Below are 23,512 nucleotides of genomic sequence, written 5' to 3'. Positions count from 1 at the left end.
AGATAAACCTTTGTAAAGAGCATCAGTGTTATTCAGAAGAAGCAGTGAGAAGCTGAAGAGGAAAAATATGGTAAACAAGCAAGTAGTGCATGAGGAAGAAGGAAAAAATCTGTGAGGAAAGGTAGGGGACAGGGACTGTTGGCCGTCATCTCCTCTTGCTTTTTTCAAGACATTTGTGAAGTCTTTTCTTCTTGAGTGAGTCTGTTTCAAGACCCCACCCCTCATTTCATATGGTGGTTTCTAGTCTCTCTGCAATCTGTAATTGAGAGTTGCTACTTGCAATCCCCTGCAGTAAGTTCTGAGTCACTGATTTTTAGTCATTGGGATTTTGAGAAGTAGTACTAATTAGCAAAAGACATGCTACAGGTATTTATCAATGCTAGTTGGCCTGAAAAAAATGTATTGGTAGGCATCACTGATAGCCACTAGCTATTCCAAATTTCTAAAGCTGTAAACTGAAATTAAATGCACAAGAAAAATTTTTAAAAGCTTTGCATAAAAAGCTGAACTCATAAAACAGCAGAAGTGTTTTTAAAGACACAGAAAGTCTAAACCAAAGCCTGCTTAAGCAAAAGTAAAAGTCTCTAGATTTCTCCAAAGTTTGGCTCAAATTCTGAATTCTTTCCTTAGTAACATGACTTCAGTAACTTTCTTCAGTCCAGCAGAAAGGCTTTGAGGGAGGGGGAAAGAAAAAGAAAATTCTGAAATTATCAGTGATGGTGGATTTAAAAGTTGGTTTTACAAGTGCTTTACTACTAAAATTAAAGCATGTTGGATGGCAATCTCAGCCATGTACAATTGGGCTTGCCACATGAAAATGAATGTAGCTCACCCTCTTCTTACTAATTGTGTAATTTTCTGTGGTAAGACAATACATTTTGCAATTACAGTAATTTCCCTCAAGTCTCCTGGTTGTACCATGAGACATTTGCCATCATCCTTGCCTTGAAAAACTTCTCTTCAATGAGTGTTTGTTCCGTGGGGATTTTTCAGTTCTAGATAGACAAAAAATATTTAGGACAAAATACAAATAATGAAGTCTGAGATGTAAAAATTCGGACAGACAAAAAATGTTAACACTGCTATATCTCTGTTAGAAGCTGGTGTTAGTCTGCCAACAGTTAAACCCTATATGTGCTAAAGAAACCATAAAATACATGATACATGGCATAGATTTTAGCAAAACATTTGCTGAGATGTGATGGAAATGTCATCTATAAAAAGCCTCCTTAACCACCTTAATATATATAAAATGGCAATCTACAATTTGGCATGACATATGCATATATACATATATATATATATGCACATATATATAAAGTATGTGACAAAATACAGCTGCACCACATCATTTTAGCCAGAAAGGGTAAGCCTTTCTTATTCTGTTTGTTTTTCAGGTCAGAGGGTCTGTGATAATTTCATTAGCTGCTGAAACATATTTTTACTGTGTTCCAAGGACAGTGTTAAGTACACAGGACTCCTGTAATTGGCAATGAAAATTAATATCTAGGACATTGCAATAGGATCTGAACATTTCACTACAAAAGCATGGTGATGTGATGAATGTAGAGGTAAATGCTGCTTAGGTGAGGGGATTTTATTCCATTTCCAGGCGCGAGGAAATCACTTTATTCTGATCTCTTACTACTGGTACCTATTCACTATTACGGCAGCACTCAAACTGAAGGGGTAGACAACCAATTTAATCTGCTGCTGAGCCAGTAGATCAGGGCTCTCCATACAGGCAGTGGGAGAAATCATCTCTTATGGGAAGAGATGACCAAAATGCGGCCACCACTCAGGGGTCTTGCATGACTCTGTGGACTGACCACTGGAAATGAGGGTACCTCATGAATGTACACCTAGAAATAACAACCCCAAACATTCAAGGAAAGGTGAAGAATGCTCAGTTTCCTAAATCCACCTCTCCTAATAAGCTAGTCCCAGCTTAGCCTTCTCCCTAGACATCATTGCACTGCTTTCCGTCAGGGCACTCTGCCCCCCTGGACTGAAGCTTGTTATCCTTGACAGAGACGTGCTACAGTTCACCATGCTGTTTGTATTACTATTCAAGGAGACAAAAATCTGTGACATAAATTGCATCCTTTCATATCACAGTCTGAATTGAACCATCTCTTGATTGCCCATGGAAACAGAGGGGTGCGCAGCTAAAACAGACTAATATACAGGTTAGGTTTTAAGAACACACTGGATTATAAGAACAAGGAAGAAGTATAGGGGAGAAGAAATGTAAGGAAGAAGTAATAGAGAAAGCCTCTGCTAGCCATGGGGGACAGAGACTGAGATACAATTGTGTTGCCCAGCCATGTATTACCCAACCATTTGTCAAGATAGATATCTTGGGGCACAATGTGGAAGTGGTGAGAAACCACGAAACAGAAGAAGGTGGCCCTGTGAAACTCAGGGGGGGCTTGAAGGCTTCAGTGAAAGGATATTTTGGTACTGATACTGGACCTATAATCACGCTCAGTGACCTTGCAGTGCACTGTCTGTATTGCAAAAATAAAATGTGCTTATATATTATTATTACTGCATTACTTCACAAATAACCAAATGTTAAAGTGCTGTAGATCAATCACCATTTTCCTGCCAAGAGATACAGCTTTTCTCTCTGTCTCTCAAGGTGTCTTTTTCTTATTTTTAATCACTTTCATTTCTAAACAGACAGAAGTTGTTGTGTGAGTCAGACCAGCAGTGCTCAAGCTTGCAAAGAAACCCAGGGGTTTTTGATGTTTTGTCAGTTATAATCAATGAGAGCAAGTCTGATGCTTTTAAATTCCTGTCTGAGGTTTCCTTCCATTCACCTTGCAAAGCACAGGCGTTAGACCTGCAGCATATAGCTCTGCAGTGAGAAAGGAGCAAATGACTGGCCAGGTCAGTGTGTTGTGTGCCATACTCATACACACATACCTGCACGCTTTCATACCCACACTGTTCTGAAAAAGAGAAAAAAAACCAAACCCACAAACCACTGCTAGAAGAGACTGCGCCAACCTGCTACTCACCTGTGGAAATGAGCTACCCAGATTAATTACCTGACAAAGGCTGGACTGCAGCTGTCAGCTCAGAACAAGAATAGTGTGTCAACGAGAAACAAAACTTGAGACATGCTGGAAGGCTTTTTGTACACTGGGTTTCTTCTTTTCTTTTCCTTTTTTTTTTTTTTTCTTTTTTCTTCTGAGAATTCCCCCACTTTTGCTATCACTTATTATTTGCCTTACAGTCATACCAAGGTGCACTGGAACATGCCTGTGTTGGGATGAACTCTGCTCAGACATGGAGCAAGATTGCTGCCACCCACAAATCCATACAATTCTGACAGAATCAGGAATACCAGTGAAGTGGCTGCAGTGTTAACCAGACCACACAGGTGGTGGGTAAAGTGACAATAGCTGCATGAGCTTCTGGTTGGAGCTTTTAATTCTTCCTGATTCCCTCGGAGGACTCAGAAGTGGTACCAAGTACCGGCAGTTCTTCTCCTGGTGTAGACACCTTCTGTGCTCGCGTTGCTGAGTGCAGGATCCAACTGCTCTGAGGGCTTGGCAAGGCCACACAGCCAGTGTGGCAAGGCCACGGTGCAGGCTGTGGCAGAGCTGCTTTTCTGCTTGTCCTCCCCTATCGCCTACATCTAAAGCTAGGTGCTATGCAGAGTGGAAGGGTGGGCAGGACAGAGCTGGGCCATAAACTGAAGTAAAACAGTACTTTGACTCTCACCTGCATCAAAGAAGTCAGTTGCATGACTTCCTGAAAGCATTCCCATTTTACAGACTGGAAATTGAGGCTGATGGCATGCTTGGCATTATCAGGCTGCAGGGGATCCAGGCACAGGGGCAGAAACTCATTGCACAGCCCTGAGCCTTCACCCACCCCCTTCCCTGCCTGCCATTCAGACCCATAAATGCTTCCTTGTGCTAATTTGACCACAGCAAAAAAAGCATTATGAGGCGTTGCAGTTTGAAACTTCTATACAGACTCAGGAAGGGTCCTGATCCCGTAGATGAAATACTTGCAATGCAGGCAAGGGTGACCAGGCCAGCAGTGAGAATGTAAATCACTGCTCACCCCGGAGCCGCCTGAATCACGACCCCATCCCTTACACCTCCAGTTGTTTGCAAAGCCTTTCTCTACCCAGAGGGAATTTTCAGTCAGATGTGTGTAGAAATTCTTGGATTAATTTGATTTTTGGGAGGAGGCAGGGGGATTTAAGTGAGAGGATTTTTTGTTTGTGTTTATTTCTCCCCTCAGAGCTGCCTTTCATTGCACATTTACTGGTTCTGGAAGACAACACCCTGCTGACACTTAGAGAAGCATCAGTGAATAAAGTCTGTTGTACAGGCTGCAAAGCCATCTGGACTTTCTGCTGAAAAGGTTGGACATGGTTTTAGGCAAGATTTTATCACATCTGAAAAAAAAAACTTCTGTACTCAGTACCTCTTCCAAGGTTGATGTCAGGGTGTTTTTTTTTTCTTTTGTCAGTTGCAAAGCAAAAAAAATGACAAACAGTTGGAAGGCAGTAAGGATGGAGATAGAAATCTCTAGAGGAAGCTTTGTCAAAGGTAGTGGAGTATAAACAAAAAATAAATTAGTTTTGGTGTTATCAGAAACTGGACAGCCTTCGATTTGTATAGTAGTTTGTCTGGGTTTCCAGACCACCTATACAACGCTTCTGTGAGGCAAAGTACAGATGCACTCGACAGAAGAAGTGAAGAAAATGGTTAAACAACAATCACAGGCCGAGAAGGGAAGAAGAAAGACAGGAAGACAAAGGTGCAATGGCAGACAGCCTTGAAATCCTTCACTTTTTTTTCTTTTATCATTTTCAGGAATTCCAAGCAGAACATTTTACCTTGCTGTCCATATTAATCAGTTCTTGAGTGCAAGAATTTTGTGTATCCCTTGTGTTCTACATCCCCCTTGCCCATTTTTTGGCAGGACAGTTTCATAGACTGAAAAGGGTAGCACAAGGCTTGTGTGCCAGCTCCTCCTGGCTGAGGATCCCTGTGAGAGAGCAGGAGAGAGAAACATGCTGAAAGTAATTTATTGGAGTGCCCTTTAGGTTAGTGCAGCTTAACAAGTGAGCTAACAACCAGCGATTACCTTAGAAACACAGATTGGTGAGACAGTTTTATATATTCTGAGAGCTGGGTATGAAGCTGGATATGAAGCTGGGTATTCCTCTTTTCTCTCTGAAATTGCTGTCTGAATTTCAGGAGATTTTTTTTTAACCCACAGCTGTGAAAAGGAGCCCAGATGTGTAATGCCAGACCCCTTAGAGATACTTTGAGGTATCCTTCCTCAAGTACAGTGTGCTGGTAAAAGAAATGTATTCATATTTGTATTAGCCTTTTTCTTTTTTTTCTGTAAAGGAAGAATTGTACATTTTATTTCTTGTCTTTGACACTGACTTACCTGAGCAAAATATTGGAGCAGGTTGTCTCTCAATTTAATGAAGAATTTATGGGAATAAATATATTTACATATCTTACATAAATTTTATAGGGTTTGGTCAATTTGTAGGTAAATTGCTTTGATATTTTTCTGTAAGTACGTAAATAAATAGAAATAATAATTTTTAATTTAATTACTGGGTTTATCCATTTATTTCTTTTCTTCGCAAAAAGTTCTTATTTTACTGCCCACTGAGAATAAATCACTTAAAACAACTTTCCCATGATGAGGAATTTTTCTAAAAGATTTTATTTGCTGTAAGAAATCTGAGCTATAACTGAAAGCTGTGACATTGCACTTAACTGTAGGCAGATATTTTACACCTCTCTCACAGGAATGGTCACAAGGGAAGGTCATCCTGTGGAGGACAGCCCACATAGCCCTCCACAGTCTCATGGCCTCATTATCCTGACCCTGGGCTCTTGTTTAAAGGCGAGTCTGCTGAGGCAACAAGTTTTGCCCTAGAGTACTGTCACAAGGTTTAAAATTGACATTCTCAGGTTTTAGGTGTGAACATTTGGTTAGGAGTTTCTTGAGTGGAGATGGAGGGGAAGGTGATAGGACAGCGATATTTGGGGCTTAGGACATGGGCTAAAAGTAATACTGATTTTTTAGCTTCACATGCATGATCTTGCCAGGTATCAAAAAAAAAAAAATCCACCCTGTTAATTTCAGCGATGTTACGTTAATTACTTGAGTTTATCCGGTAAGGGACAGCAAATCAGGGAAGGGCTGTTTTAGCTCCAACACCAGGCACACACCAGTCCCAAGTGGCTCTGTGGGTGCCTGAGTGGCAATTGGGATTCAGGTGAAACAATGGTTCTGCCTCTCCTAGCACAAAGCCACCATGGATGATGAGAACTATCCCTGCTAATTACACATTTGAGAAGAAGCCCAGAGAAGGATGAGGTAACAAGAAATGTAGTTTCCCTTACCACCCCTCTCAGCCAAGGGAAAGGTTATTAGCAAGGTTACAGCCAGATTTCGAGAATCATTACAGCAAATGACAGCAAGATCTTTAACAACAAGAAAGGGAAAAATCCGATGTCTGTATAGTAATTGCCACACAAAGTATTACATGCCTTGCTCTGCAGTGATTCAGAAAGTTGAGTCGTGCCGTGCCTTGCTGGGATCAGCAGTTCAGAATAGATTAAATTTGTTTTGGACACTGGCTGCTCCCAGCTTTATCTAACAAAGCACATGTGTGATGGGAAAGGCTGCTTAATAGCGCAGACCATTAATGAGAGCCATAAACACACAGGCGTAGATTTTCAAAGTGATGCTCAAGGGATTTGAGCAAGCACTGTTCTCTCCCTGCTTTGAGCATTTACCCAAGAGCTGCTAACTGGTTAGGCTTTGGCAAGAGAGTGGACTTCGAACAGCCAAGAGAATTGTATGTGACAAAGGCTTTGCTACCATCAGTTTCCAAATGATATTCATTTTAATGCACCTCAGCAAGATAAAGCAAGGAAACTGAAAACTGAAAAGACATTTCTCAGATAAAGGCTTGATTTTATTAAAGAGAGGCAACTCAGATGAATCTAAAACCTAGTTTTTTATAGAGACCATAAAAGCATTTTTACAGAGTTAGCCATTCCTAGACACTGGTGGCTTTATAGAGCTTTTATCTAGTTAAAGAAAACCCCTTGTTGCTAACTTAATATCTGTAGTGTACAACAGCTTGACACCTGAGGCTTGTCCTAAAGCAGGCACAAGGCTTCAAAGTGAACACTACTTCATTTTTTGAATTATTCAGCACTTGCAGCCAACCTTATGTGTGTCTCTCTAGGAAGAAGGCTTTTGGATTAATGATCAGTAAAAGAAAAGAAAAAAGGCAAACAAACAACCACTCCTTTCTGGTGTTTGTTAGCAGGTGCAGTATCGACTTCAGGAATGATTCTGCAAAATTGGTGTGGACATTCTTCATTACCAGAGCTGTATGCAGGAGCAAAGCTGGCAACCTAGCACAGCCTCCTTTAGGGAACTGCTGTTCATGTCAGTGGAAAAGCTTGTTTCCTCTAAATTCATTGAAATGCTACCTATTGGTAGCATCTCTTTAGAGCAAGATGAATGAAGATAGCAATGAATCAACCTCAAATAGAGGGGCCCATACGTTAGCATCCTAACATTAGCACACTAATGTGAATTTAAAGATTCTAATTAAACCTACATGCAAAATGTTTTCCTACTAAATAGAAAACCTCACTTTTTGGAGGAGCTGAGGCATTTGGATTTGACAGCGTTTCCTTTTTCAATAGTATGCTTATTTTATGTGTTCTGTTTCCTTTCAGTCACTCCAGGGGTTTCTGAAACAAATAAAAAGATACATTATATTGTTTGATTGATTCCCTGTAGTCAAGGGATATATTGAGAAAACAGACCAATTTTTTTCACTGAGCTTGTAGAATAAATTTCACTTTGATCTTTGTACTTCCTGCTGTGGCTACACATTTCTTTTGAGATATTTAACACTGATTAATCTCATTTACAGGATCCCATAGTAGTACTCAGGTACAAATTCAGAAACTTTTTCATTATGGAAGAACTTACACCATAGTTTTTGGTTTCCTGTCCCCCCCCCAGATGCCCTAATAAAACTTGGGGTGTCTTACCCGCATTTCAAACTTGATATTTGTGTGTAAAAATTCAACATTTTAAGAAAAATCTCTGTAAACCTTGGCACAGTAGCTCTTTACCAGTTACTGCTAAAGATTCCACTGAAAATATTTAAAACAAATTTTATCAGGAGACTTTTGTGGTCCCCAGTAAAAAAGTTTCAGATGCAGTGGAGGACTTTCACTGGTATTTAGCCACTCAAGAAATATAATAAGTGAGAAACCCACTGCAGCCTTAAGCATTGCTGGAGCATATGCTGGGTGTGTGAACAATTCATCAAAATCCGATTACATGATTTTTAGTAGACCTCCCGTTCATTAAAATAGGGTCAAATCTAAAACCTAAAGAAGTCATTGGAAACCTAATGCCAAGAATTACCAAAGATGGGCCTTAACCAATTCTCCCATTCCACCTTTTTCTGATCTTAATTTCTCCATGCATTCTGTATCCTCCCAACTCCAACCCAGGCAGTGCTATCACTTTCATAAAGCCTTAAGTTTACTGTGAGGCACAAAAGAAAATTGGGTGAGAGAAGGAATTCTTTTTTTTTTACTCCCATTTTTGGGTCTTTTGGGGCATTTTGTCATTCTTCTGTGTGCCACACAGGGCCTGTGTTCAAAGTCTGCCTCACACAGCAGCCAGCACAGTGCTGATATTTAGTAAATGATCACTAATGATAGAATCAGCAGTGTGGAGGCAAATATGTTTTGTGGGGCATGGGAAATTAGCAGAGCAATCAGCCTCCAGCCGGGGTGAGGGAGGAGAGGGAAGTAGACTGCAATAATCGCTCTGAGACCAGTCTGGACAAGCTGGCCAAGTCAACTGAGGTCAGCTAAGCCAGTGAGGAGCCATCATAAGTGAAGAGAAAATTTGGGACATTTGATGATCACAGAAATAAGGAATTCATTGAGGTAGCTCAGTGTCATATGTAGCTAAAACATTTGCAATAGGACTATGAACAGATGGGGGAGGGTGGTGAAAGTGATTCTTTTGACTGAATCAATAGGACCAGTTGATCTTCCTCATCAATCTTGGTAAGAAAACTGTGAGGATATTTAGTGTCAGAAGTGCGTTATTGGAGTTTTCATTAAAAGCTCAGTGTGGAAATGTGTACCCAGCTGCTGCCACATGCAGCCTGTGCAGCACATGCCCCATCCCCCTGTAAGAAGCATGACTGAGAAGAGCTCTCTGAATCAGGATGTACACAGAATATATGAGTACGTTCAGCTAAAATGAAACATACAGCCAGACAAAATAAAACCACAGCCATCTAAGATAAAACAAAGCCCATATATGCTGACCCTGAGGGGTAAGCCAGAACCAGACATAATGATCAATACTGTAGGAGTTATGATCAGAGAGAAATAATTACTGCACATCTCAAGGAAAGAACCACGATGAATTCCCTGGCATTGCCTTGTTCTTTGAGCAATACTTTGCAAATGCCTGCACATGTTGAAGGAAGGCTGAGTTATGATGGGCTGTGGGCTGCAGCCTTCAGTCTGTCTGCAGAAGTCCTTGCATGACTCTGCTTGGAGAGCCTCATCACTGACAGTGCCATTTGACTCATGGTTTCCCTGAAAGGTGGGTAAAAATCGTCCCTTTTTACCTCTGGATAAGGAGGATTCATGGCAAAGCAAGTGGTTTGCACCAAGGCCACCAGCAAGGAGGGCAAGGAATAAGCGCAGCTTGCAGCCCCCTGCCTGTGACCAGCTGCCCTCCTTCCTTCCTTCCACAGGTCATCCTGCCTCTCCATTCCTTTAGGTCTGTGTTCAGCCCTCTCCACTGTGCTGGGGGAGCCCCTGGCACTAAATTGGTGCCAGAAGACTGATGATGGAGGACAACCCACAACCCTCAGCTATTTCTCTTCTCAAGGCTGCATCTTGAAGATGATGTAGTACCTGGGAAGAGCCTGACTAATTCATTGACTTGAGGGTACAACCACTTATCAATGAATCTCCAACTAACTACAGCAAACTTATTTACAAGCCTGGGGAACAAATGTGTTGTGCAGCGATTTGCTATACAGTCTGACCAGGAGCAGCTCCTCAGGATTGATCTTCACTGTGTTGTGTTTTCCTCCCCTTCCATTTAGACAGCAAGAGTTCCCTGCAGGAAAAACAAACTCTTACTGTCAATGAGTGTGTGTTTCCCTCTCGGGCAGTGAAAAGAACTAGGTGTGCATCTCCTTTCATCTGTGAAGAGAGTTGTGAACTTAATTCAACCTGATCCCCATTCATCGTGTTCAACATTTAGCCCCCAAATGTCAGTGAGATTCTGGAAATAAAATAACTTGGGAGACAGCAAAAACAGAGCCCTTAGTGATATCTGTATAGTAGAATATTTCTTCCCATCCATATGCAAATCTAACCTTTTTGATATTTCAACCCTATAAACCCTAAGACAGGATTTCAATAGAAAATGTTTACTAAAGGCTTTCTCCTTTATAATCTATTGATTTTAATATCCTTACTATTCCTGTTGAATGTCAGTTTTACCCTGAAGACTCCCATTGCAAACTTGAACACATTTAATTATTTATACCATTTGAAATATCAGTGCAAAGAAATCCCTAAAAGTTTTTGGTTCTGTAATGGTGTGATCTAAAGTTTGATTTTCCTTTGTGAATAACACAAGTAATTTGATATAGTAATCAAGGACAGATGAATACTTCAGACAACACAGTGCAGTTTTAATAGTAATGACGTCTATTTTTCATTTTTCCGGACTCCTTGTATGTGTTAAAATACAGCTCATTAAGTACTGCAGGATCTCTCCGTGAACAATTTAGCATTATGTTTTCTTTCTTCTGCCAGCTGCCTGAGCAAGAAACTTGCTTCCATCAGATATAGTGGGCATTTAGTCAGTGTTCAAGGTTAGAGTGCAACCAAGGGCAGATTTGCCCCTGGATGGGGGTCCAGCAGTCTTCTTTGCCTTACTTGTATCACTCACTGTATTCACAAGACTGACATTTGTCTCTGCTTCAGCACGTGTGAATCCCCACTGTCACATGTTTCTGACACAATTACTTTTTATACAGAAGTATATATATGAGGACCCATGAAAAGATTTTGATAGCAGGCAAATCAAAGCAGAGGATTTTAAAAGAACTCAGCACCTTGAAGGTCAGTTCTTTCCCAGAGTTGTGTTTTTTACTCCCAACATCCACCCAAAGCCAGAGTGACTGAGTTCACCCTGCCTGGCCAGGGTATGGGCATGCTTGAGCTCCCATCCCTGCCGCTTGAGCCTTGTCTGGAGCATCTAAGAGTCAGGAATACTTCCACTGGCTTCAGTGGTGGTTTGTACCAGACTCCCGTGTTCCAAAGGGATTAAACCCCTAAGCATAAGTCCCTCCTAGGTTCAGCACTCAATCAGCATTTGAGCATTTATTCTCCCATGTATATTGGAAAAAATTTTCAGAGTTCTGACTGTCCATATCTTTTTTTTTTCACCCCTGTCTCCCTGCCCCAAGCTGCAATTTCTCTGCCATTACAAGATCAGAGCAATTGCATGCACGTCTGTTAATGGCACTAAATTTCTCTTTCACAAGCTAAGTTTCTATTCTTATTTTTACCTCATCTTCGGAAATTTTCCCTTTTTCTTCTACCAGCCTGATAGCTGTTCAGAAGCTGCCAAGATGTATTTGGCTCTTGTATTTACTCCAGATGGAGACTTTTATTTTCACTCATATCTGTCAGTAGGAGCTGTGGTATCACCAAACACCACTTTTCTCTGAGATTGTTTTGATAGAAGAAAAGAACCGTTCCTTTTACATATGGTTTATAAGTTACTTCTGATGGCAGATAATATGGTCTAGCCTGGATCCTAAAAGTTCAACAAGACTCACAATAGCCATAAATAGTTGGATTTTTCTGGTTTATATCCCCTCAGGAATAACCATCTGGATATGTATCTTTTAGTAGTCTAGGAATATTGTTTAAAAGTAAATCTAGATAATATCTGGAATGAAATCTGTGGTTCTAAACTGATCAGGGGTAAATGTAGCAACTCTAATCTCCACCATATCTGTCCTGTGTGCATTAGATATGTTTGCAACCAGTTCAGGTGTCATAGAAGCATTGAGAACCAGTCTAAAGGTTCCAAATATGAACCATATTTGGCAGAAATGCTGTCACTGATTTCATTTTACAGAACTAGGTCAAGCCAAAGAGCTGCTCTGGTGTGCACTAGAGGGAAGGCAGGGTGCTGCATGGATGGGTAGAGGTGAGGAACCCAATGCCATACCCAGCTCTGCCACTGGGCCAACTTACAGGGCCAGAGTATTCAAGGCTCTGAAATTAATGCTGCACTACAAGGATCAATCTTCAGGGTATCAAATCTCTTACGGGGCTGAGCCATGCACCTCTTCCTTATTTTTCTCTGAAAAAAATAAACTACTCCATTTTACTTTGGAATATCCATTTGGAAATTCAGGGCAATGCGATATCCTGGAAATGACCTCTCAGATTTGACACTCTTCCTGGTTGTTTTTCCAGCATCCTACATGTATTCATCTGTGTTGCTCTTTTGCTTCCATTTGTTTCACTGGCATCCTTTTAGGCAATGGATTCAAGACAAAAAAATGTTCGCCTGACTTATTCTAGCTAAGAGGCTTCATATTTAATGGATTTGCTGTTCTTTAATATCCCAGGTCACTCCTTGAGATCAGCAAATGCTGAATTTCTTATCGTCCTTAAATGTTATCTGAAGTCATGTCGTTATTTTGCCTTTAGTGAGTCTCTTTGCTCTCTGGCTTTGGAACCTACTGCCAAATGAAGTAAAGAAAGCTCCGACTATGGGGAATTTCTAAATCCAAAGTTAAAAGTTATTTGTTCAGTTTAGCATTTTTAAAATTATTCTTTTAGGAATTGTATGTGCCTCTGAGCTAATTAACTCTTAATGAGCGCAAAATGCCCTGGGATGCAGATTTGGAGGGTACACTAGAAATGCAGGCATGGATTGGACTGCAGTACTGCAGCAGATGAAATTTATGATTTGATTCTTTTTTAAATTATGATGCAGATATTTTTATTGAGATACTTCTCCCCCCCCTCCCCCCCCGTCTTTCTAGTCTAAATAAAGCTGATCAGATTTTCAGTCCACCATATGGGGCCCTGTTATATCAGTTCTGCAAATACACTTTAGTTTTCTGTTATGGATGAAGTCACTCTTCAGCAGGGAAAACGAGTTGAGAAACAAACTTTCATATTATGAAAGACAGGCAGTGTTCCAGCACTGAGCACTTAACCAGAGCATCAGGAAATCAGAACACCTGGCTGTGCCCGGCTCTGTGCTATTCCCCTGGACCGGTCCCTCACCCTTTTAGTGCCTTCACTCATTCATCTGTAAAGCGACTATAATTGTGTTTATATCACAAGGGTGCCTTGATGCTTGACAAATGAGAATTGACCCAAAATTCATCCTTCAGAAGCACTGTATGAGCAGTACCTCGCTCACATGGTGATTGTGGACAATTAGATTAGAAGAGGTTTAAATGCAATGAAAGTGAAATTCCATTTAGGAACTGTCAAACTGTTCTTGATAATTTTTCTTAGTTTTCATCTAATTCTAGTGTGGAATTTTGCATGCAATCTCTCAGAAAGGCTTTATATGACTCTTTTCTTCTTCTGCAACAAGACAGCATATTTTATTCTGTCTTGTATTAAACTGTGTTTTGGGCAAATGATTTGTTCCCAGAACAGTACCTTAGGCTTAGCGAAACAAAGAAAAATTATTGTGTTGAAGAAATCCTATCCTCTATGTATTTGAGCAAATTGCAGTCATTTACAAGGATTGTACACAGGAAAATATTCTGGGTTTTATGAAAAGGGGTTTGCTTAATTGTTGTTATGTTTTATTTAATTAGATTTTTTTATACTTACCATAATAATGTTTTAAAATTAAGCTGAATTTCCACAACAAACTGTAGAAACATATGGTGTACAGCCTGCAGAGGCACTTAATGGCAGTAACATTACTGATATTTGTGAGTTAGAACCTGCTTTCCTCTGAAAAATAGCTGTGTGTTCTCCCAATTTAAAATACTGTTTTTCACCAACATGTTTTCATCACCATTAACAGTTTGGAGAGGAAAAGCATGAATATGATCTTCTTAAATATATTTCCTTCTTTCCACGTGGCTATGGATATTCCAGGATGAGGGAAGTTCTTTATCAGACTCAGCCTCTCCTCCATGGGTGCCATGAACACATTTAATGAAACCAGGTGAATTAAAGGGGGCCTGTTTTACCAGGACCTCCCCCAGGTAGCATATCCCAACACCAGAAGTAAAAATGGACTTGTTGTTTGGTACTTTTCCTAACAAAGGCACAATGACTTGGGGCTAACCAGATTTCAGAATGCCAGTAGGTCTCTGTCAGCACCCCAGAGTAAGCTCCAGCTCCGAGGAGCTGCTTCCAGAAGGATTTGTAGTTACAGCTTGGTTCCCTACAAGAAATCATATGGCTGAAAAAAAAAAATCCTTTGAATATTACTTTTTTATGTTCAGACTTGCAAAGCACTTTAGGAATAAGTCATGCTCACAAGGAGTGTTCCACTGACTTATCTCTAATGTATGCTTGGGAGGCTCAGTGCAAAACAAAGTGCAGAGATTAAGTAAATGAAAAGATACCAAACATTGCAGCAGGGAATCATTCCAAGTCGTGGTGTTCTCAGGAGCACCAGAGCTGGTTTAGGTTTATGCCCATCCAAGCACAGTCTGAAGAATTCACTTTTTAGACCTTTTTAGCTGTTTTAGCAACCAGCTTCCCAAGGCTCTCCCTGGTGATTGGACTCACTCATACCTGAGGGCTCAGACCACATATTCTCCAGTGCCCAGTCCATGGGAAAATTTGACCTTCCAAAAACATTGCCATGCTCAGGAGGAGACATGGCAGACCAGTCCCTCCCAGACTACTGCACACCCATGAACTGCAAGCAACATCTTTGGTAGGATATGGAAGTAGAGATTCCCTATCGTCCCAGTGGCTGTCAAGGTAGATGCAGGACAGATCATGGTGCTCCTCTGACAGATTCCTGAGCTGATTGCTTTGCCTTAGTAGCTGTGAGTCATTAAAAGCTCACTTTTAATGCAGAAATAGGTGGTTTTTACCAATAAATCAGGCCTCAGCTCTCAGTCTTCAGTGGGCTAGTGGAAATTTTCAGTGGGCTCAGAGAAGTAGTTTTGTATGACACGTGCACCTCTTTAGCTTACTATAATAAAGTGCTAAGTTCCTGTGAACTGGTCCTGGACCAATGTCTTAAGAGACAGGGAAAAAGTTCAGCCTTGAAATCTTCTCCCTTTACCCCCAGTCCTAGTCAATATGGGTCTCTTAGCTTTCATGCAGTTAGTTTTGCCATTTCTGAGGGTGATGTAGGAAGTCGAAGGAGGGATAGTCATTTTATCTTTTCTCAGATAGATGGTGTTTAATTCTAAAGTGGACCTCTCAGCAGCTGACATCAGGTGACTAATCTGCAGAAATGCCCAGGTTCCTAAATCAAAGAAGTGAAAAAATTCTTTCTGACTGTCTCTTTCAGGATTTTGCTGACTCCGTATACCAAATGGTTGCACAGAAGTTCCAGGAACTGACAGACAATTTCACTTCCATGCATGCACGCCACAAAACTCTTGCAGGCATTGTGATGACCAAAGGTAAGATATCTTCTCATTCATTTTCCTCTGGCATTTTTCATGACTAAGTAATACATTATTTACCTGGTTCACAATACTGAAGGATGACTTTACTCCCACACAGAAAAATAAATAGTAATGCAGTGAAAATAAGCATTAAATATTTACACCTCAAGTAAGTTCACACAAAAAATATTGGCAACAGAGTTGAAGATTTATTCATAAATATGTCGCTATGTTTCTTTGTTTAAAGGACAAAATGCAGACCTCTCTCATTTTTCATTTCCTTACAGATGGGGGAGAGAGTTAGTTATCAATAAAAGTAGTATAATTTATTAAATACTTTCTTAGGTCTGGAAGCACCAAGTTCTTGTTGTACAAGGCTACCATAAACTTTGTTTTAGACTGGCAACAGAAGCAAATGTCTTTTCCAGTCAAAAGAACCAAACCCAGAGCACATGCAATTTTAGTTCTGCTCTTCTCTAGCCTCAGGAAATATTTATATTTACCAGCAGGGCCAAAATTTGGTATTCACTCCTGTTAAGACAACTGATTGACACATACTATGTGGAAATCTTTAGTGCTTTGACGAAACTGTTGCATAGATGGTCTTTCTTTCTTTGCAAGCACCCCTCAGTTGGGGCACCTTAGTATTTATGAGGATGTCAGCAGTGGAGATGCTTCCATAAACTTCATTTTCACTCTGACACATGGAGCAGTGGGTCCAGTACAGAAATGAGAGGATAAGCTCAGAGGAGAAAGGCATATATAATTCATCCAGGCATGTCTTACTCCTTCCTTTCAACAATTGCATTAGCTAGATTCAATAGGGACAGTTGTGAATATTGCGAGACAGCAGGATGGAGACAGGATTTTCTGATGGAACTTTTCCAACCACAGAGCCTAAATGCAGATAAGATTTCTGTGCTGAGCATCTCCTTTCTGATGCGAGAAGAACAAGTGATCATATTCAATATGAAGGAAAATAAAAAGGAAGTGTGATTGACTTTGGGATGTGAAAAATGAACACTAGACCCAGCACACCAGCTGCCTTGTCATTGTCAGATTTCTTGACGGTGGCTCTCATCACATTTAAACAAAGTGCTGTAGTTTATTTGGAGGAGCTCTTTCCAAGCAGAAGCACAAGGAAGAATATTTAAATATACTTTTTATAAGAAACTAAGCTACAGGAGCCAAGAACTGTTGCTTTAACCACATTTAGGGGGAGAGGACGAAGGAATTACACTTACTCAGTGTAAGAATTGTAAGAAATGTCTGTAGGAATTTCATCCCATTCTCCTTTGCCAAGGAACTACTCCTGCATTCTTTAGCCCAGGTCTAGACCAGCTTTATAAAACATGATTGAACCACTGCAGTCTTACTTCTACATGTCCAAAGAAGCAGATTGAAGCTCCCCGCCATATGAGAACAGCCACTGGAAGGAGTCATAATTCCCAAAGTCATGGCTGCTGAGTGCATGCAGTGCTAGGGGTAGGAAAGGGTACTTCAAGACTTTCTTAGCCTTTCTGGGCAGTTGGGGCTGTCTATGTCTCTCCTTTAGGGAAGGTTTGAGTGTCCTTATGCTGTTTGTTTCTTTTAATGGCTCCTGTGCCCTTAGTGGGATTTTGCAAATTTGTGTTTTGTATTTCATCTTAGTCAGCATTAAGATAAAGTATAATTTTACTTATGTTCACAAACTATTTCCCTCAAGGCTTCTTTTTCAATTCTGAATTCCCTCTCATGAATTTGTTCAATCTGTCAGCCATCCAATTTGTCAATATCTCACTGGTTTTTTGGAACCCAGAAAAGAAACTTGCAGATATAAGGTGATTCACAGAAGATGCAAAGCTAGACACAGCCTTATCTTAGTACATTCTCCAGGAAGATATGAGTTCTTTCCAGCACTAGAATCTCAGCCAAACAAGGCAAGATGAATCATCTGCCATTTCTGTCATTATTTTCTGTATTAAAGTTGTAGATTTGTAGTCTCTCCTTCATCACCATTCCCAGAAGTAGCAAGGACCTCAACACATGCTTTTCAAAGATGGCACAGGCGAGTTTTCCACATCAAGCACTCAAATGGGTACCAATTCCCTGTGTCTTTAACAAAAAATTTGGCAGGAGGCATCTTAAATCTCTGCAAACAATTTACTAATGACGTCAACAAAAACAAATCTGGAAATATCTTGTTGCATTCAGTACCATAAGTGAAAAAAACTGATTTGTTTTTACCTTCATTTCAATTTAATGTCATCCTGACTAGAAGCAGATTTATCTGTGCTTGTACAGTTTTCAGGCAAAGCTGGTAAAAAGCACAATGTGATTCTGTGATAACTGCTGTTAAGATAATGCAAGATCTCTACAGACAAAAAAGAAGTGTGCTAGATTGGTTTTCTTTCTCTGAACTCTGACATTTTTTTCTGTCATTTCAATTTCCCGGTGAAACCATAGAGAGCTGCATTTGGGCACTGTAACTGACTTATGCTGGAGCACCCGGGGCAAATTCCAATGTATAAGAAAGAAAAAAAATGTGGAAAATTATTTTATTGATGGACTGAGAATGTTCTGCAGTAATACATTTCTAGTCAGTGAAACAGGCAGTCCAAAGCATTTAGAAATGCTTTGCTCTGAATTGTGATGACAGTTAAAATCTCCATGCATTTTTGTGAAAGTAAGTTTTCAAAACATTTGATTAGCAGACAGCAAGATAATCTTGAAAATATTGGCCTAGGCAGGAACAATTTACCACACTAGATACCAGCTGATGTGGTCTTATCTGATGTAATATAATATTGAATATTATAATAACTAAAAAACTCGCATAACTGATCTTGAGCTAAGTGTTTCAAAAGATGGAAGAGTTTAAGTCAATTATTTAATAGTTATAATGTATAATGTTATAATGTGTTTGAAATCTGCCAGTCCTCTAACATATTCTAATTTTGTTGAAACACACTCAGAGAAGATTGTTCTATCAAAAATTGTTTGATTTACTCTAAGAAAAATTGTTTAACAAGTAAGACAGTGCATTCAAATCTTCCACATACAGCAAGCTATAATCCAGAGAGTATATTCAAGTCCAACAATAAGTATACTTGTTATTGTAGCATAATATTTATATGAGGACCTAATTTTACTGCACATTGACTACCCACAGTAGACCTGTTGATTTCTCTGAAGATATGATGAATTCACACATGGTAAATTAAGAACATCAGTTCACCTGTGGAAAAGACATTCTGGATAACACCATGTCAAACACAAACCATCAGCTCACAACAGGCATGTGATGCAAGGATTTAACTTCCCTCATCATGTTTTGCATTTGTGGCTAAAACACTGTTGATAACACCAACATTTTGGCTGGACTGTGCTTGCAAAGTGTCAAGACTTTATCTCTCTCTCCTATTCCCATCTCCAACATGTAAGCTGGAGGTGAGCAAGAGGCTGAGAGAGAACAGAGCCAGGACAGGTGTCCTCAGCTGATGGAAGGAGTATTTCTTGCCACAGGACACTGTGCTCAGCAGTAAAATCTTGGGGAGAGTGGAAGGGGGAGATAATTGGGTTTATGGCGTTTGTCTTGCCAAGCAACCATGAGCTATCATTATATCAATCCATTAGTCTTGCCTTCCTTCTGTTTCTTCCCAGTCCCACAGGAGAGTGGAATGAGCAAGAGGCTGTGTGGGTGTTTGGCTCTTGGCCAGGATCAACCAATATTTCATTTCAACAGCAGCTGTTTCTTGATGTTTCTTGTTGTCAGGGAAAGATAACCCACCAGCTCCCCATCCTTCTGTCTCTCAGGTGCAGTTTGGACATCTTATTTTGACTCACTGGTCTGCTGTATCTTTCTATTGAAAAGTTTTCAGGGAGAAGTAGTTTTTAATATTGTTGTTGTTGTTGTTGTTATGTCAGTTGATACATTGGAAAAAATGAAGGGCAAGTAAGCTATTATTTTCTAACAGAAGGCAATAAATGCAAAACCACAGCACTCTCATGTACCTCCAGGCCCGATGCCCAGAGTCACAGGTTCTGGGGTGACAGGAGGAGCCCCTGTGGACTCACCACAGGTCACCAGGCAGGGCAGCCGCCTTTACCAGCACACAGGGCATTGAGGGGAGAGTGTGGCAGTGCTGGCTGTCCCCTGGAGCTGGGGGATAGGAAATCCCAGGGCAGGGAAGAGCAGGGTGGGAGGTGTGAGCCATGCACTGAGTGCTGTGATCTAGAGGCTGGTGGTATTCACACTGTTTATTTGCACCACAGAGAGTTTGGCCTTTGCTCTACCTGAAATCACCAGGCACAGTAAAGAATTCCCATCACTCAGTAAAGAGATGATCTATTATTGCTGAGGTCCTCTTTGCAAAAAAAACCTCCCATAATCATTAGGGACAAAATGAAACTGCTATTTAAACACAATTTTCCCATTTGTGTTTGACAAATCTTAGCGGTTTAAATACTGATAGGAACTTTTTGTCATGCTTTCTGTTACAAATGAAGCATTAAGAAAGTTCAGTCCTTTTCACAGCTGTGTAACATTCATAGAAAAAGGTTATGAGTTGATTTCTTGCTTCAATTTTCTCTCTTCTATATTATTTTTTTTTAAGGCTGACAATCATTTTGATGTTAAAAGCAAATTAGGAGGTCTTCTCAGTTATCTTGTATGAAATAAAGATGAACTGGACAAAAGAGCCCTAAATAGCAATTTCATGCTGTGATAAAAGATGGGAAATTATCATTTGTATCTCATGGAATGGATCTTAATCATTGCTAAGTGGAATAACAGAAAAAGGTAAAGTCGGCAATATGTCTCTGTGGATCTTTACAGTCACATTAAGATTCACAAAGCCTGACGTTTAAGTACAATCAGAAGTACCGATGTCCAATTGGTTTCTAAACCTTAGTATAAATAGGGAAGTTGCAAGGCAGTAGAACATAGTAGAACACTCAGGCCATATGTAGAGTATCAATCTGCTCCATCCCATGCTGCACTCAAGTAGCCAAACCAGTAGAGAAAATGTGAATGATTTACAGATTAGTGTCCAGAGCAGATTCCTTCAAGAGGCACAGGAATAATTTAGGCTCTCAGATCCCATTTGCATAGCTATACGGATTCTAAAAGCCTGGTCCCAGTGAGATTCCGTGTTTCAATGAGAATTGAAACTTCTGAAATCAAAATTGGATGCCCAAACTGCTGACATCCTTTTGATGTCATAAGGTTCTTCACCTACTGCTGCCTGATGCTCTTCAGGACATGTCGCAAAGTCATTTGACATTCTTGTAAACATTATTGACTTCCTAGGTATGCCAAGGTTGACAAAGCACCGGTAGATGACAGTTTTTCTCAAAATATTTTAGAATAGGTAAATAGATACGTGGTTAGGAACCATCTACGTCACTCTTTCTCAGAATTCTGTTTTCATCTGCTTATAAGCCCTAAACTAATAATCTTCAGATTCTCTCTAAATAATTTTGAATCCCTTAAAACCATCCCTTTTCCACTGCTGCAACTCTATTCCTGGATTTTGTAATGTGCACCTATACTGGGCATAATCTCATATTCCTGCAGCTCAAGAGACCTAGGTTTCCAAATTCCAGCTCAAAGGACATTTGAGGTTTTGCAGTTAGAACTGTGATTCCACCAGAGCCATCACTTCTCTTAAAATGTGGGTTTAGACACTGCGAGTACTCCCCCTACAAGAGCAACAGTGAGTGTTTCTTCATTGTTTCTGTTAAATCAGTGCTAAGGAACAGAAAGTAGTTGAAGGTAGATTATTTAGAAAATATGAGATGGGATACAATCCTGCAGCCTTGCACAGAGTAGGAAAAAAAAAAGGTTCAGGGACAACTCTCCAAGCCAGATTATATATTTTGCATAAAAAATGAGGGAGAAATGCATGCACCAGCTGAGACTTAGTACAGAACCAGAGCTTCACTTTTGGAGGTGAGCACCCCAAACTACACATAGACAGCCTCTCACTGCTGTTATTGTCTAACCTAATTCCATCTCCTTAGCTGTTTGGTGGCTCAGAAAGAAGGGGAGAAAACATCCCTTTCATATTAGCAGTTTTAGACACTTCCACAGGAAAATTACCCAAATGGGAAGGGAATTGAGTCCCTCGTTTTTCACCAGCTGAAGAAGTTGTAGGTGAAGTACTGCTGGCTTCTAGGCAGCGTCAGCACCCCACCGTGCCCACTGGTTACTCTGGTTCCCATATCTTCTCAGACACTGAACCTTTTTACCTCCCTGAACATTTACTGTATCTGGATTTAGTTTTCCATTCCTGCTGTTCCAAGTATTTTTCTGACTGAAACACCTCTGAAAACCTGGATGCAGACAAGGCCCTGGCTCTGTGTCACATATAATTGCATTGGGCACAAGGATGGGTATAATAATTAGCATAAAACAGGGAAATTAAAAATAGGCACTTCTGTTTCCTAAGTGTGTCAAGCAAGGAGTTGGCAAGGTCAGGCTTTCATTCTGCTCTGTGATAAGGCAAACTGGAAGTTGTCCCAATATCAATACCAAGAGTGCATCTCATCCTAAAAGGAGAAATTTCTTTGGTGAATTAAGGCTTGGCAACCATTGCTTTCACTTTACTGACCTAGTAAAACACAAAGGAAGATGTTTTTAGATGTAAGTACACCAAAGATTTTAAAAAAAAAAAAGAATCCCACATAAAATTAAGTTTCTCCTGCACTTACCTGCCAAAATTCATATTCAGGATTTCATTCTTTCTCACTGCAATTAAGAATCCTACTAGCATCTAAACCTGTCAATTTACTTAACTCTCAGATATCAGTGGCACAGCATTTATTAGAGAAACAAAGATATCTGCAGTCAGGACATGGCAGGAAAGTGCAGTTCAGTCCTGCTTTAAAATGAAGAATTATGTGCAAAGTCTCTTCCTGAGGAGAAAAACAGTATTCAAATTCACATGAAGGGAAAGAATCCTCGAATAACTTTGATTCTGCCACTATCAATTTAGATTTTTTTTAAAAATCTTCAAGGATATGGTATGGGGGTGAAGCATGCAGGGGGCTGGGCTGGCTGACCCTCCTCCCTCTCTGGATTTCCAAAGCCCACGTTGAAAGGAAGGGAAGGTAAAGGGCACTGGTGCACACAAGCACAGCACTGTCTCCTTCCACACTCCTCAGAAGCAAAGCTGATGGGATTTCATCCTTTTGGTCCACTGAGGGGAGGAAAGAAATGGACCATAGAAATTAGAACTGGGAGAGACCACTAAGTCGTCCAGTCCGTTTCCCTGCAAGCACAAGATTGTTCCCAAGTGCTCTTTCCAGTCTAGATTTAAATTAATCAATTAGCAATGGGACTTTCAACACTACCTTGGGAGACCATTCTAGCCTAATGGATCTCATTGTTAATAATTTTCACCAGTTATTCAGCCTGACTTTTATTTTCTTTGATGTCATCTCAGGACCTCAGTTCTGCTGCTCTAAATTTAGTTCCCACCTCTCTCCTTGGAGTTTGTACCTTTCAGATACTCAGAAACACGCACACCATGTTCATAGTCTGCATATTCAATTTTTGTACACTTTCCTGCAGGGTCACTCTTCTCTGCAGCCCCCCAGCAGTCTTGCCTCTGTTTTCTGATTCCCATCCACTTTGGCAGCCTCCTCACCATTCTTTTCTGCACTGGAAATCCACCTTTTGAATGAGGTTTAATGGAAAGACCTGCACAAGAATATCTTGCAAAATGGATTAGCACAAGAATCCTTTCTCAGGCATCCCATTATGTGATCAAACAGTACAAAATGGGCTTGTGTCAGAAAGGGATTTTT

General features: G+C 40.3%; 1 protein-coding gene across 2 annotated transcripts in view; it reads left to right on the top strand.

Moving 5' to 3' along the window:
* ADARB2 (adenosine deaminase RNA specific B2 (inactive)) overlaps positions 1-23,512 on the top strand; it is a 315,112-nt gene that overhangs the window by 237,498 nt on the left and 54,102 nt on the right. For both annotated transcript variants that reach the window (XM_048287253.1, XM_048287335.1), the window contains exon 4: positions 15,622-15,736. In XM_048287253.1, the coding sequence (XP_048143210.1) occupies positions 15,622-15,736 (115 nt within the window). The remainder of the gene's footprint in view (positions 1-15,621; positions 15,737-23,512) is intronic.

Source organism: Corvus hawaiiensis, chromosome 1 (assembly GCF_020740725.1).
Source record: "Corvus hawaiiensis isolate bCorHaw1 chromosome 1, bCorHaw1.pri.cur, whole genome shotgun sequence".
Lineage (NCBI taxonomy): Eukaryota > Metazoa > Chordata > Aves > Passeriformes > Corvidae > Corvus > Corvus hawaiiensis.
This window is presented reverse-complemented; position numbering and strand designations above follow the sequence as displayed.